This window comes from Anomaloglossus baeobatrachus, chromosome 2 (genome assembly GCF_048569485.1).
Source record: "Anomaloglossus baeobatrachus isolate aAnoBae1 chromosome 2, aAnoBae1.hap1, whole genome shotgun sequence".
Taxonomy (NCBI): domain Eukaryota; kingdom Metazoa; phylum Chordata; class Amphibia; order Anura; family Aromobatidae; genus Anomaloglossus; species Anomaloglossus baeobatrachus.
This window is the reverse complement of record NC_134354.1, coordinates 700,892,137-700,906,028: the sequence shown is the minus strand read 5'-3', so window position 1 is coordinate 700,906,028 and position 13,892 is coordinate 700,892,137. Positions and strand designations below refer to the sequence as shown.

The 13,892-nt window shown below is 47.7% G+C and overlaps 1 protein-coding gene across 9 annotated transcripts in view; it reads right to left on the bottom strand.

Annotated features, from left to right (window-relative positions):
* SETDB2 (SET domain bifurcated histone lysine methyltransferase 2) overlaps positions 1–13,892 on the bottom strand; it is a 197,698-nt gene that overhangs the window by 25,506 nt on the left and 158,300 nt on the right. For all 9 annotated transcript variants that reach the window (XM_075337278.1, XM_075337279.1, XM_075337277.1 and 6 more), the window contains one exon: positions 5,741–5,834. In XM_075337278.1, coding sequence (XP_075193393.1) covers positions 5,741–5,834 — 94 coding nt within the window. The remainder of the gene's footprint in view (positions 1–5,740; positions 5,835–13,892) is intronic.

Below are 13,892 nucleotides of genomic sequence, written 5' to 3'. Positions count from 1 at the left end.
CTCACCTGTTGAGAGGGGGTTTGAGGTGTGCGCAAGACACCTGGTGGGAGTGTATTTTGCGATAAAAGTCAACCAACACATCATCGGGTTCCAAAAGGTTATTCTCCAAACGCCACATTCCACACTGAAACTTCTCTTTGAGAAAAATATCCCAGGTGTGTCACATCAGAGATTTGCCCATTGGTTGCTCTCATTGTCTCCAAATCAAATTGAGGTAGATTATAAGGCCAAGTATGTTCTTCCTCAATTGATGCAGTATGAAGGACAAACCCATGATTGCATAGAAACGTTCCATGAACCAAGTCCATCTCTCTTCAGACGACAGTCGGAAGACGCAGATGAACCTGTGTTTGTAGACGGTTCTAGATTTTTTCTGGAAGGACACTATCACACAGGATATGGAATTTTCTATTCCAAGCGAGGACAAGTGGTAAAACACAAGTTACCGAGTCATTTCTCAGCTCAAAGGGCAGAGATAGAAGCGGTAAGAATGGTCCTACAGCTGAATGAAGCTGATGATCAAACTCCAATGGTAATCTACAGTGATAGCTCCTATGTTGTCAGATCCCTAACCGATTACCTGCCTGTTTGGGAAAGGAGAGGCTACGTGGACTCGTCCAACAAAGCCTTGCTGCACCGCGAAACTCTAGAATCAATTTTTGAGATGGCATCTAGGGCCCCAAATAGATTTGCTATAGTGAAAGTCGCTGCACATCAAAGATCTGATGATGAGTTATCTGTAGGAAATGCAACCGCAGATGCTCTAGCCAAAGAAGCTGCCCTGACAGGAGAGGAAGTGTTTGACTCTGAACCTTCTGAGAATTCAGCGGTAAAGAGAGCAGACACATACATACCTTCATTTGCAGAAGAACAGAGAAAAGATCCTTCTCTTGTTATTTCTCTGGATGATCCAAAGCCTCCTTTTATCTGTGAAAATGGGGTTTTGTGTCACAGTTCAAATGGAGAATTGCGTCCAGTTGTACCAAAACATCTACAGGTAGAATTCACTCGATACAACCATGAGAGTTTAGGTCACTTGGGACAACAGAAATTGTTAGTCATTCTCAAGGAGAAATTTTATTGGGAAAAAATGGACGAAACAGTTCAAAGTGTTGTACTATCATGTCTCATTTGTGCCCAAATAAATCCAAGACCTAAAGGACAGAAGCCACCACTTCTACGAATCGCACCTGCAGATGGTCCATGGTCTACACTGCAGATAGACTATATTGGTCCTTTACCCTCAGGTAAACATGGTCTCAGGTATGCATTGATTGTGGTAGATGTGTTCTCAAAATGGGTAGAAATATTACCTGTTAGGAAAGATGATGCTTTGTCCACAGCGAGGGAATTGGTACAACATGTCTTTTGTACTTGGGGGATCCCAAGGATGATTACCTCCGATCGAGGTAGCCACTTCACAGGTAAAATCATGCAAACTGCTTGTGCTATTCTAGGGGCGCGACAGCAATTTCATGTCCCCTATCATCCACAATCTGCGGGAATTGTGGAAAGAATGAATAGGACAATCAAGTCCAGAATTGCAAAGATGCTTTTGGACAAAGGTAACACTTGGGTTGACAAGGTACCTTTCATACTCATGAGTATAAGAGGTTCAATCTCTTCTACAACTCAATTCACTCCGTTTGAGTTGATGACGGGAAGAAAAATGCCATTGTGGTTCCCACATGAGCCATTTTTATCCACTCCACAAAAAGATGCTATCTCAAGGTCCCAATGGTTGAGATCGCTACAGGAGAACCTGAAAGCGATTCTGCCATATGCGGCATCGAGAATGCAGAAAATGGAGCCACCCTATGAGTCCAAATTCAAGAAAGGTGCTCTAGTGATGATCAAAACCTTTCGCAAGAGTGGTCCATGGGAGTGTAATTGGGAAGGTCCTTTTGAAGTCCTTGAGACTATGGGACAAGTCATGATTCTTGTGCACCGAGTGTCAAATGTGGTAAAAAAGACCCGGAAAACACAAAAAGTGTGGGTTCACGTTGATCAGTGCAAAATATTTGTGACAAAATAATGATACTGCATTTCTTTCCAGGAAGAAATGGATTCCTATACGAACTGGAATAAGGAACCTAAAGACTGTGAAGGAAAGATGACATCAAGCCTTCTGGAGAAAGAACATCTTCCCAAGCTCAAGACAAGCTTCTACGTGATGGGATCTACGTTCCTGCTGCTTTGCTTTATTTTCGTCATTGTTTACATGTTACATCAAGGAACAATCGCCAATGATGTGAATGAACGGACTAGAGAGATTCAACATTCTCGAAGACCAAGAGGATCAGATACACGGAACTTACTGACAGAGAACATCACGGATGATTCTGTGGAGATAACAGGAAATATCTGCATGGGATATGGAACAAAATGTTGCATTGAATTACATTTCGTACACGATACAGACATAATATTACATGCTATTGCAGGACCTAAAACTAGATTCACACAATTACAAGGAGAATATGTACACAATAATAAAACGGGTACATGGGAATGTTCTCCTACAGATGTACTATACTGGAACATAGAGATCAGAGGTGATGAACCTGCTGTATGGTCCGGTGATATTACAAATGACATGATTGCAAGGGGAAAGTTTGGAAGATCCAAAACAGAAATTTTGTTAAAAACTCAGGTTTTTGGGAAAATTCTGGATCCTTCTTTACTCTCCATCACAGAAGGAGATAAAGATTGGGTCAAAACATGGAATTTCCAGATAACACGGGAACCTGTGCAAGTTCAGGTATCTGTAGTGTTTACCGTTACTAACACTATAGTTCCGGAAATAAGGGTTTCACCACAGACAGTACATAATAAAGTAAATACATTACCCATAATGTTAAAATGTAACACAAGGTTGAAATTGCCTTCTGAGTCTTTGTTGACATGGACCAAAAATTCATCATTTTTGGGAAGTTTTTTAAACAGTCCAACTAATGTCATTCACAGAGGTCAGATTGGTAATATCAGATGGATGGATGATAATTTCATTTTTTCCATAGAGAATCCATCTTCCAGGGACTCTGGAATTTACCAGTGTTGCGTTGAAACAAAGACACATTACAGACATTGTAAAGACGTTAGTGTGAATATTTGGTCAGCAGCAGATAGTGCATGCACAGACACGAGGTTCATGCCGTCTACTCCTTTCCAAATTAATCAATTTCAGTCCAAGTCCTTATTAAGGGATGGAGAATTTATGACAATGGTGTGGACTTTCAATATGTCTCATTGGAAGATCTCTACCAGGTTTCCTCAGTGTCAATTACATCTCATAAACATGGAGATGGGGATAGAACAATGGTTTGGGAAAAGAACAGCTCAGACTAGGAGTAAGAGAGGAGTGTTAGAAGGAATTCTGGGAGGAATTGGGACAGTGGGAAGTCTGACTAATGCCATAGATATACAGACACTTAAGTCAGATTTGGATAATATTGGTTTTATTGGAGGAAAAGGTGTAAAGGTTCAGAAGAGTCTGAATCAACTTCTTGAAAAGATGGTAATGAATACAGCTGCTGTACTAGGGTCTTCCGTGTCACATCTACAGGACGCTACATTAGCTCTCGTGGAAAGCACACACGAAACACAAGTAGCTAAAGCGTGCCTGGAGATACAGGTAGAGTATTCTTCTAATTTGAAGTTGATTGCACAAGCTTTACAGAGTGGAATTACTCCACTGGGAATACTGCGAAATTTACCTGTAGAGTATGATTTTGCATTGAATCATACGGATTTGTGGGTAAATAAGTGGTTAGGATGTGAACGAAACATTTGTGTTGGCACATCGCTAATCCCAGTGATCGGAAGAGAGGGAACTATTGTTCCTGTTACAGTTTTGGGTATACCTGTGAGTAACACACAACAAGTGTTCTATCAACTGCAGTACACAGATTTTGCATTTGATGGAGTGAACACTGAACAAGTAGACATTTCTTCATGTTTACATTTTGTTTCTAAGGTGATGTGTTTACCTGGACAGGATAAGGTGATTTATCATTCATGTTTTCATAATCATTCTTCTTGTCATGCGAGAATAGAGACTGTACAGACACTACATGATCTGGTGACTCCAGTAAGTCCAAATAAGATTTGTTTTCAGGTCATGTCTGAGATAGAGAAGGTTTCTGTTTTCTATTCTGCTTGTGTACATAAGGAAAACCTACCTATGGGTTTGTATTGTATAGAAGGAAATGTGAGGTCTCTTTCAAAGAAGGAAGGAAGTTTTAATATCACTTCTATAGGAAAGAGAAACTTAACGGCATTTCCCATACAATTCAATTTATCACAGATAAATGATTTTCCTTGGGATATGTGGACAAGTGAAATAAAGAAAGATAAGGGTTTGTTAGATTTATTAACGAAACAGTTAAAGGAAGCAGAAATTATATTCAGGCATGAACAAGGTGAATTAAGTGATATTGAACACGAATGGAATGGAATGTCAGGTAGAACTTGGTGGAAGAGTTTTAGCAAATCTGTACATTCCTGGTCTCAGTCATCTTTTCAGTCAGCGGTTGGTAATGTTTTATTTAATCCCATCATAATCATATTTTTATTAGTTTTGATGTGTATTATATATCAAGTTTTTGTGATGTGTAGAATTCAGAAGATATATAGGAACATAAAAATAGAAATGAAAAAGGAAGATAACATTCTTAGAGGAATGTTAAATCGCAAGATGACTTTTTGACAGAAAGTTGCAGATTGGTTTATCAAGTCAAATATTGGTCTAGAATTTTCAACAAGAATGTATGTGATACGAATGATGACACGATTGAGTTAGGGTTTCCCGGGGTTCATCAAACTTCCATATAAGGGGGGACTGTAAAATAGTGAGTTTATGGAGATTTGATTCATAGACTGGATTACATGCATTCATATAATGTATGTATATTTCGCCCATGCCTTTAAGGATGCCTGTGAGTTGGAAAATGCTAACCAAGGTTTTTGACATGGTAGAACCAAAGTCATCTGCTAGTTGTTCATCAAAGTTGTCAAAGAAGGGCTATATTCTGTTTGGAATGTTGGGCTAAGAACTGAAATAGCTATGAGGGACTTCTTACTGTTACACTGAGGTCAAAGCTCAGCGAGCCTCAAAGGAATTATAAATAAGTTGAAGTAGGTTTTGTTACAAGAGTCTACTGCGCAAGTACACTTATTTCGCGGGTAAAACGTACCACGTGACATGATGTAATGCTCAACTAAAATAAGGATAGTTACTTTTTGTATACCATGTAAAGAGATAAGGACAATCAGGAGGAGGGGTTTGGGTTATAAAAGAAGCCCACACTTCAAAGGAAAGGCAGAAGGAGGGAGGAGAAAGACGGACTCATCAAGCCCGACCAGTCCATCCAGAGAGAGACGGCTTACACACTACAGCGATGTAAGATAAATGAACTGTTATTTTTTCTGTCTATCCATCTATTAACTCAAGCCAAGACAGTTATTTTTCTCTAATGACTGTAACCTTCCAACTCTTAATCTGAATAAATCCATAATATGTTTTTGCACCAATTCTCGCTCCAATCATTATATACTGGCTTTGCAGTTGTCGCCTTAAACCCACTTTTTAACATATACCACAGTAATCATGATGAAAATGGACACCAGCCCTTCTTCTAGTAACAAACCCAATGGCCCTGCCCTGCTAATAAAGATTTCTACCATCCCTAATATAGCTGGATATTTTTATCAACTGGTAGAAATAATAAAAACATTTTACCATTGTGTTCTCTCTCACCAGGGTGCAACCCCTTAGGTGAAGCAGGTGGTGTGAAAATCTCATCATCTGAACTGTGCTGCACGGTCACCGTCCCCTGTGGTTAAATAGAAGATATAATATGTAATAACTGAAGTTACTTAGTAGCAAGGAAATAAGAAGCATCAGTGAACAGCTACCATCTTCATGGTGCTTGGTCTTTTTATCTCCTATGATGACAAAACCCTCAATGCTCCGGATATCACTACTTTGCAAATGGTGAAGTTTGAATCCTTTATCCACAATATAAATTGTTGTGCTGCAAATCTCAACCTTGTCAGTTGATTTGTGACACTGCCATGTCATTACCACCACTCAGACGCCATTCTTTGACAGCACTTCTGTAGAGTAGAGGCGCTCGCTCTTTATTCATCATTGCAATTACCGTATTTTTCGGACCATAAGACGCACTTTTTTCCCCCCAAATGTTGGGGGAAAGTTGGGGGTGCGTCTTATGGTCTGACTATAGGGCTGCGGCTGGGAATGAGGGTGCTGCGGGTCATCGGGGGCACGAGCAGGCTGTAGCAGCGCCTGCTCGTGACCATGTGGGCCCGCTCATTACATATGCACGCCTATCCTCCCGCCCATTTCTCAGTGCAGAAGCCGGCGCTGACAGGTGGGTGGGAGGATGAGCGGGGACGAGCGGGGACGCGCGCATAGCATAGAACCGGCCCCATGATCACCCCTGGCAATTACAGCCTGGAGTGATCATGTGCGGCTGTATTCACTGCCCCCCGCACGTCATCATCAGCGTGGGGTGCAGTGAATCAGTGTACTCACCTGTCACAGTGTGTGGAGCCGTCCCCCTGCAGCACGCGATATCTTCCTGTCTGTGCCGGTCAGATGATCTGTGCTGGTCAGCTGATCGGCAGACAGGAAGACATTGCGATGTAGCAGGGGAACGGCTCAACACACGCAGGTCAGCGGCGCAGAGAGGAAGATGATCGGTGCTGGAGGGAGTATAAACGTTTATTTTTTTCTCTGTGCTATAGGATACAGGCCATATACCAGGATGGTATATGAGCACGATGGGGGCATATAGCAGGATGGGAGTATATGAGCAGGCAGGATGGGGGTATATGAGCAGGATGGGGGTATATGAGCAGGATGGATGGGGGAATATGAGCAGGATGGGGGTATATGAACAGGATGGGGGTATATGAACAGGATGGGGGTATATGAACAGGATGGGGGTATATGAGCAGGATGGATGGGGGGTATACCAATAGGATGGGGGTAGATCAATAGGATCGGGGTATATGAACAGGATGGGGTACATGAACAGGATGGGAGTATATGAGCAGGATGGGGGAATATGAGCAGGATGCTGGTATATGAGCAGGATGGGGGTATATGCGCAGGATGGGGGTTTATAGCAGGATCATATACAAGGCAGGAGGATCATTACCAGGATGGGGTACCTTAGTAGAGAATTTGGGGACATTACCCCCATAACAGTGTCAGCAGCAGATCCTCGCCCCATATCAGTGTGTCATGACCACATTTCTTTATCGTTCCTATGGGAGACCCAGACATTGGGTGTATAGCTTCTGCCTCCGGAGGTCACACAAAGTACTACACTCAAAAGTGTAGCTCCTCTCTCTGAGCCTATACACCCCCTGGAGACACCAGATCTAGCCAGTTCATTGCTTTGTGTTCAGGAGGCATACATCCACACATGCATTCTCATCTGATTTTTTTTCGTTTTTGGAAAGAGTTTGAAGAAAAGCGGGTCCAATCCTGGACCCCCGGCATGTCCCTTCTCACCCCACTGTGTCGGCGGTGCTGTTAAGGTTGATTACAAGGCTGGAGCCTTACATGCCGCGCTCCTTCACCATCCCTCGGGCTCTGGCTTGAAGTGGGAGCCAGCACGGTTCTCCATGCTTTGCAGGAGACCGGTCTCCATCCGCAGCCCTTCAGGATCCTGCTGGACGGAGCACTCATCCCTCAGGGACCTGGCCCAGCGTCTCAGAAAGCTAAGTACCTGAGACGTATATATTCTGGGGGTCCCTGTATTTTATTATGGTGGGAGAGTGTGCTGATTGCGTTTTCTAACATTTCCGGCCGGTTCTCTGGCTTTCGCCTGAGAACCGCGCCGATGGTGCCTGCGCGCCGGCCGCACAGCTTAAATTTAGGCCCCAGCTTCGCCAGAGGCCTACTTTCGTTTTCACTGCCCTCGCATGTCATTCATGCAGAGGGACAGTGTGGCTCCGCCCAGCGGCCGATTTGCACAGGGGAGGGACACTCCTCTCTGAGTACGTGTCTCCTCCCCTGTAAATCTCCTTGGCCCTCCAGATCCCGCTCTCAGAGTTGGCCCCGCCCCCTCTCCTCGCTCCGGCGCCATTTTATCAGCGTTTTTTCTCTGCGATCTTCACTGGCTGCAGCATCCCTGCTGAGGTGCTTGGGGGTCCGGGCTTTGGGATCTGGAGGGCACAGACGGTCTGGTAAGCCACAACCTTGGGTTGTGGGCCTCTGTATATACTCTCTGGGGGTCACTCTAGCAGAGCCCCCACTCCAGCAGCATGTCTCACACGAGGAGCAAGGCAAAGCTATACTCAGTATGCACTGCATGTAAGCTCGTGCTGCCGGAACCGAGCACCTATCCACATTGTGATGCCTGCTCTAACCTGGCGGTGCCTCAGCCTGGAGTCTCACCCCCAGTGGTCTCTCAGGCTGCCCCTGCTCCTGTGGCTGAACCCCCGGCTTGGGTAGAATCCTTAACCAGGTCTATCTCCCAGTCTATTGCCGACTCCATGGGACAGCTGTCCCGGACTTTGCTGAACATGCATCAGCCCCCCTCTCAGGGTGCCTCTGCTGCTAGGGCTCTCTCAGCGGAGCTCACAGAGGATTCTTCATCTGGTCCCAGGCCCCGTCCTCCTAAGAGGAGACGTAGGGCTTCCTCCCCTTCCTCGCTCCGCGGCTCTGTTTCAGAGGCTGACTCGCAGGACGAGGAGGATGCCTTTACAGGGGGCTCGGATGCTACCTCCATGTGCCCCATTGATCTGTCCGAAGGTGACTCAGATGTTAGTGATTTGATTGCGTCCATTAATTCTGTACTGGACCTCAATCCGCCAGTATCAGAGGAGCAACCCTCTCTGGCTGAAAAGCACCAGTTTACCTTGCCTAAGAGGACAAAGAGTGTGTTCTTTAACCACTCCAGTTTTCAGGCCGCTGTGACCAAGCCTAGGGCCTGTCCTGACAAACGCTTCCCAAAGCGTGGTTCTGATGACCGTTTTCCCTTTCCACCTGAGGTGGTCAAGGAGTGGGCTCTTTCGCCAAAGGTAGACCCCCCCGTGTCTAGACTTTCAGCCCGGACCGTGGTATCAGTGGCTGATGGCACCTCTCTTAAGGATTCCACTGACCGTCAGGTTGACCTTCTGGCCAAATCTGTATATGAGGCGGCAGGGGCCTCGTTCTCCCCATCTTTTGCAGCAGTGTGGGCTCTCAAAGCCATCTCTGCTTCTCTAGAGGAGATGCATTCCCTCTCCAGGGAATCTATGCCCGAGATGGTTGCCTTAACTTCCCAAGCTTCCGCTTCTTCATCCTATGCCATGTCTGCCATACTAGAGGCCTCTCACCGCACTGCGGTGGCTTCGGCTAATTCCCTCGCTATCCGCAGGATCTTATGGCTTCGAGAGTGGAAGGCAGATGCTTCTTCAAAGAAGTACCTTGCTGGACTCCCTTTTGCTGGGACCAGGCTATTCGGTGAACAACTGGATGAAATTATTAAGGAAGCTACTGGCGGGAAGAGTACTTCCATGCCACAAACCAAAACCAGGAAACCTGTCCAGGGTAGGAACCAGTCGAGGTTTCGTTCCTTTCGTTCCTCCAACTGGTCTTCCTCTAAGCCCTCGGCCTTGTCCACTAACTCAGCCAAGGACCAAAAATCCAACTGGCGCACAAAGGCGCGTGCACAGAAGACCACAGGAGCGGCTGCCACTAAGGCAGCCTCCTCGTGACTATCTGTCCGCGCCAGCAACGTCCTTAGTCGGTGGCAGGCTCTCCCACTTTGGCGATGCTTGGTTTCAACACGTCTCCGATCAGTGGGTGCGGGATATCATCTCCCACGGCTACAGGATAGAATTCTCTTCCAGCCCGCCAAACAGATTTTTTCTGTCAACTCCCCCCTGTTCCAAGGCCGCCGCCTTCTCTCAGGCCGTGGCATCCTTGCAGGCCAACGGAGGAATTGTACCGGTTCCCACCCGGGAACGGTTCAGAGGTTTCTACTCAAATCTCTTCCTTGTCCCCAAAAAGGACGGTTCCTTCCGGCCCATCCTGGATCTCAAGCTTCTCAACAAGCATGTTCAGGTGCGGCATTTTCGCATGGAATCTCTGCGGTCAGTCATTGCCTCAATGACCCAAGGGGATTTCCTGGCATCCATCGACATCAGAGATGCCTATCTGCATGTGCCAATTGCAGTTTCACACCAGCGTTGGCTACGTTTTGCAATCGGAGAGGAACATTTCCAATTCGTGGCTCTCCCCTTCGGGTTAGCCACGGCCCCTCGAGTATTCACCAAGGTCATGGCAGCAGTGGTTGCGGTTCTGCATCTACAGGGGTTGGCAGTGATTCCTTACCTGGACGACCTTCTAGTCAAGGCTTCATCCAGCGCTGACTGTCAGCGGAGTGTCTCGCTCACTCTTGCCACTCTAGCCCAATTCGGGTGGATTGTCAATCTGCCCAAATCCACTCTGACTCCTACCCAGAGTCTCATGTACCTAGGGATGCAGTTCGAGTCTCTTCCGGCACTTGTGAAGTTGCCCTTGATCAAACAGCAATCCCTCCAATTGGCGGTGCGCTCCCTGCTGAGGTCCCGCCGTTATTCCATCAGGCACCTAATGCAGGTGCTGGGTCAGATGGTAGCGTCAATGGAGGCTGTTCCCTTTGCCCAGTTCCAGCTGCGTCCTCTGCAGCTGGACATTCTCCGCTGTTGGGACAAGCGTCCTTCCTCCTTGCACAGGTTAGTGGCTCTGTCGCCACAAGCTCTCTTCAGTGGTGGCTTCGGCCCCTCTCTCTGTCTCAGGGATGCTCCTTCCTGGCTCCGTCCTGGGTGATTCTCACCACGGATGCCAGTCTATCCGGCTGGGGAGCGGTATGTCTCCACCACCGAGCACAGGGCACTTGGACTCCGTCCGAGTCAGCCCTCTCGATCAATGTGCTGGAAACCAGAGCCGTGCTCCTGGCTCTCCTAGCTTTTCACCACTTATTGGCGGGCAAGCACATCCGAGTCCAGTCAGACAACGCGACAGCGGTTGCCTACATCAATCACCAAGGCGGGACACGCAGCCGCCTGACAATGTTGGAGGTACAACGTATCCTTCAATGGGCGGAGGACTCCAAGTCCACCATATCCGCAGTCCACATACCAGGCGTGGAAAACTGGGAAGCAGATTATCTCAGCCGTCAAGCCGTGGACAGTGGCGAGTGGTCCCTGCATCCGACAGTATTTCAGTCAATCTGCCGCAAGTGGGGCACTCCGGACGTGGACCTAATGGCATCCCGTCACAACAACAAGGTTCCGATTAACGTGGCTCGCTCCCACGATCCTCAGGCCTTCGCAGCGGACGCTCTGGTTCAAGACTGGTCCCAGTTTCGTCTGTCCTACGTGTTTCCCCCTCTAGCTCTCTTGCCCAGAGTTCTGCGCAAGATCCGAATGGAGGGCCATCGAGTCATTCTCATTGCCCCGGACTGGCCCAGGCGAGCTTGGTACCCAGACCTGCTCCATCTGTCCGTAGAGGTGCCGTGGCATCTTCCGGACCGTCCAGACCTTCTCTCACAAGGTCCGTTTTTCCGCCAGAATTCTGCGGCTCTCAGATTGACGGCGTGGCTCTTGAGTCCTGGATCTTGACGGCTTCTGGTATCCCATCTGAGGTCATCTCCACGATGACTCGGGCCCGTAAGTCTTCCTCTGCCAAGATCTATCACAGGACTTGGATAATTTTCCTGTCCTGGTGTCGTTCTTCTGGCCATTCTCCTTGGCCTTTTTCCTTGCCGACCCTTCGGTCCTTTCTACAGTCCGGTCTGCAGCTGGGACTATCCCTCAACTCTCTCAAGTGACAAGTCTCGGCTCTGTCAGTGCTGTTCCAGCGGCGTATCGCCCGGCTGGCTCAGGTCCGCACCTTCATGCAAGGTGCGTCTCACATCATTCCGCCTTACCGGCGGCCCTTGGATCCCTGGGACCTCAATTTGGTTCTCACGGCTTTGCAGAAACCCCCCTTTGAACCTCTTAGGGAGGTTTCTTTGTTTCGTCTTTCACAGAAAGTGGTCTTTCTAGTGGCCATAACTTCCCTCAGGAGAGTATCTGATTTAGCTGCGCTCTCTTCGGAGTCCCCTTTTTTGGTTTTTCATCAAGACAAGGTGGTTCTCCGTTCGACTCCGGACTTTCTTCCTAAGGTGGTCTCTCCTTTCCACCTTAACCAGGACATTACCCTACCTTCCTTTTGTCCGGCTCCTGTTCATCGCTTTGAAAAAGCGTTGCACACTTTGGATCTGGTGCGTGCGCTCCGGATCTATGTGTCTCGCACCGCTGTTCTTAGGCGGTGCACCTCTCTTTTTGTGCTAACCACAGGTCGGCGCAAGGGCATCCCTGCTTCTAAGCCGACCTTAGCCCGTTGGATTAGGTCCACCATTTCGGATGCCTACCTGGGTTCTCAGGTGCCTCCCCCGCCGGGGATCAAGGCACATTCGACCAGAGCGGTCGGTGCCTCTTGGGCTTTCAGGCACCAGGCTACGGCTCAGCAAGTCTGTCAGGCTGCCACTTGGTCTAGCCTGCATACCTTTTCGAAGCACTACCAAGTGCATGCTCATGCTTCGGCAGATGCGAGCTTGGGCAGACGCATCCTTCAGGCGGCTGTCGCCCATTTGTGAAGTTAGGCTCTGCCTACTTCTCAGTTTTTTCTGTTTATTCCCACCCATGGACTGCTTTGAGACGTCCCAATGTCTGGGTCTCCCATAGGAACGATAAAGAAAAAGAGAATTTTGTTTACTTACCGTAAATTCTTTTTCTTATAGTTCCGTATTGGGAGACCCAGCACCCTCCCTATTGCCTGTTGGCACTTTCTTGTTCCGCGTGTTATCACCGGCTGTTGTCGTAGACAGAGGCTCCGGTTGTTCCGGTGCTTGCTCTGTTTTTACTTGTGGGTGGCTATTCTCCTTCAGCTTTTGCACTAAACTGGCTAGATCTGGTGTCTCCAGGGGGTGTATAGGCTCAGAGGGAGGAGCTACACTTTTGAGTGTAGTACTTTGTGTGTCCTCCGGAGGCAGAAGCTATACACCCAATGTCTGGGTCTCCCAATACGGAACTATAAGAAAAAGAATTTACGGTAAGTAAACAAAGAAGGGAATTTTGTTTACTTACCGTAAATTCCTTTTCTTCTAGCTCCAATTGGGAGACCCAGACAATTGGGTGTATAGGCTATGCCTCCGGAGGCCGCACAAAGTATTACACTAAAAGTGTAAAGCCCCTCCCCTTCTGCCTATACACCCCCCGTGCTCCCACGGGCTCCTCAGTATTGGTGCAAAAGCAAGAAGGAGGAAAAAAATTATAAACTGGTTTAAAGTAAATTCAATCCGAAGGAATATCGGAGAACTGAAACCATTCAACATGAACAACATGTGTACACAAAAAAACAGGGGCGGGTGCTGGGTCTCCCAATTGGAGCTAGAAGAAAAGGAATTTACGGTAAGTAAACAAAATTCCCTTCTTCTTTGTCGCTCCATTGGGAGACCCAGACAATTGGGACGTCCAAAAGCAGTCCCTAAGTGGGTAAAATAATACCTCGTAATAGAGCCGTAAAACGGCTCCTTCCTACAGGTGGGCAACCGCCGCCTGAAGGACTCGTCTACCTAGGCTGGCATCCGCCGAAGCATAGGTATGCACCTGATAGTGTTTCGTGAAAGTGTGCAGGCTCGACCAGGTAGCCGCCTGACACACCTGCTGAGCCGTAGCCTGGTGCCTCAAAGCCCAGGACGCGCCCACGGCTCTGGTAGAATGGGCCTTCATCCCTGAGGGAACCGGAAGCCCAGCAGAACGGTAAGCTTCGAGAATTGGTTCCTTGATCCACCGAGCCAGGGTTGATTTGGAAGCCTGTGACCCTTTACGCTGGCCAGCGACAA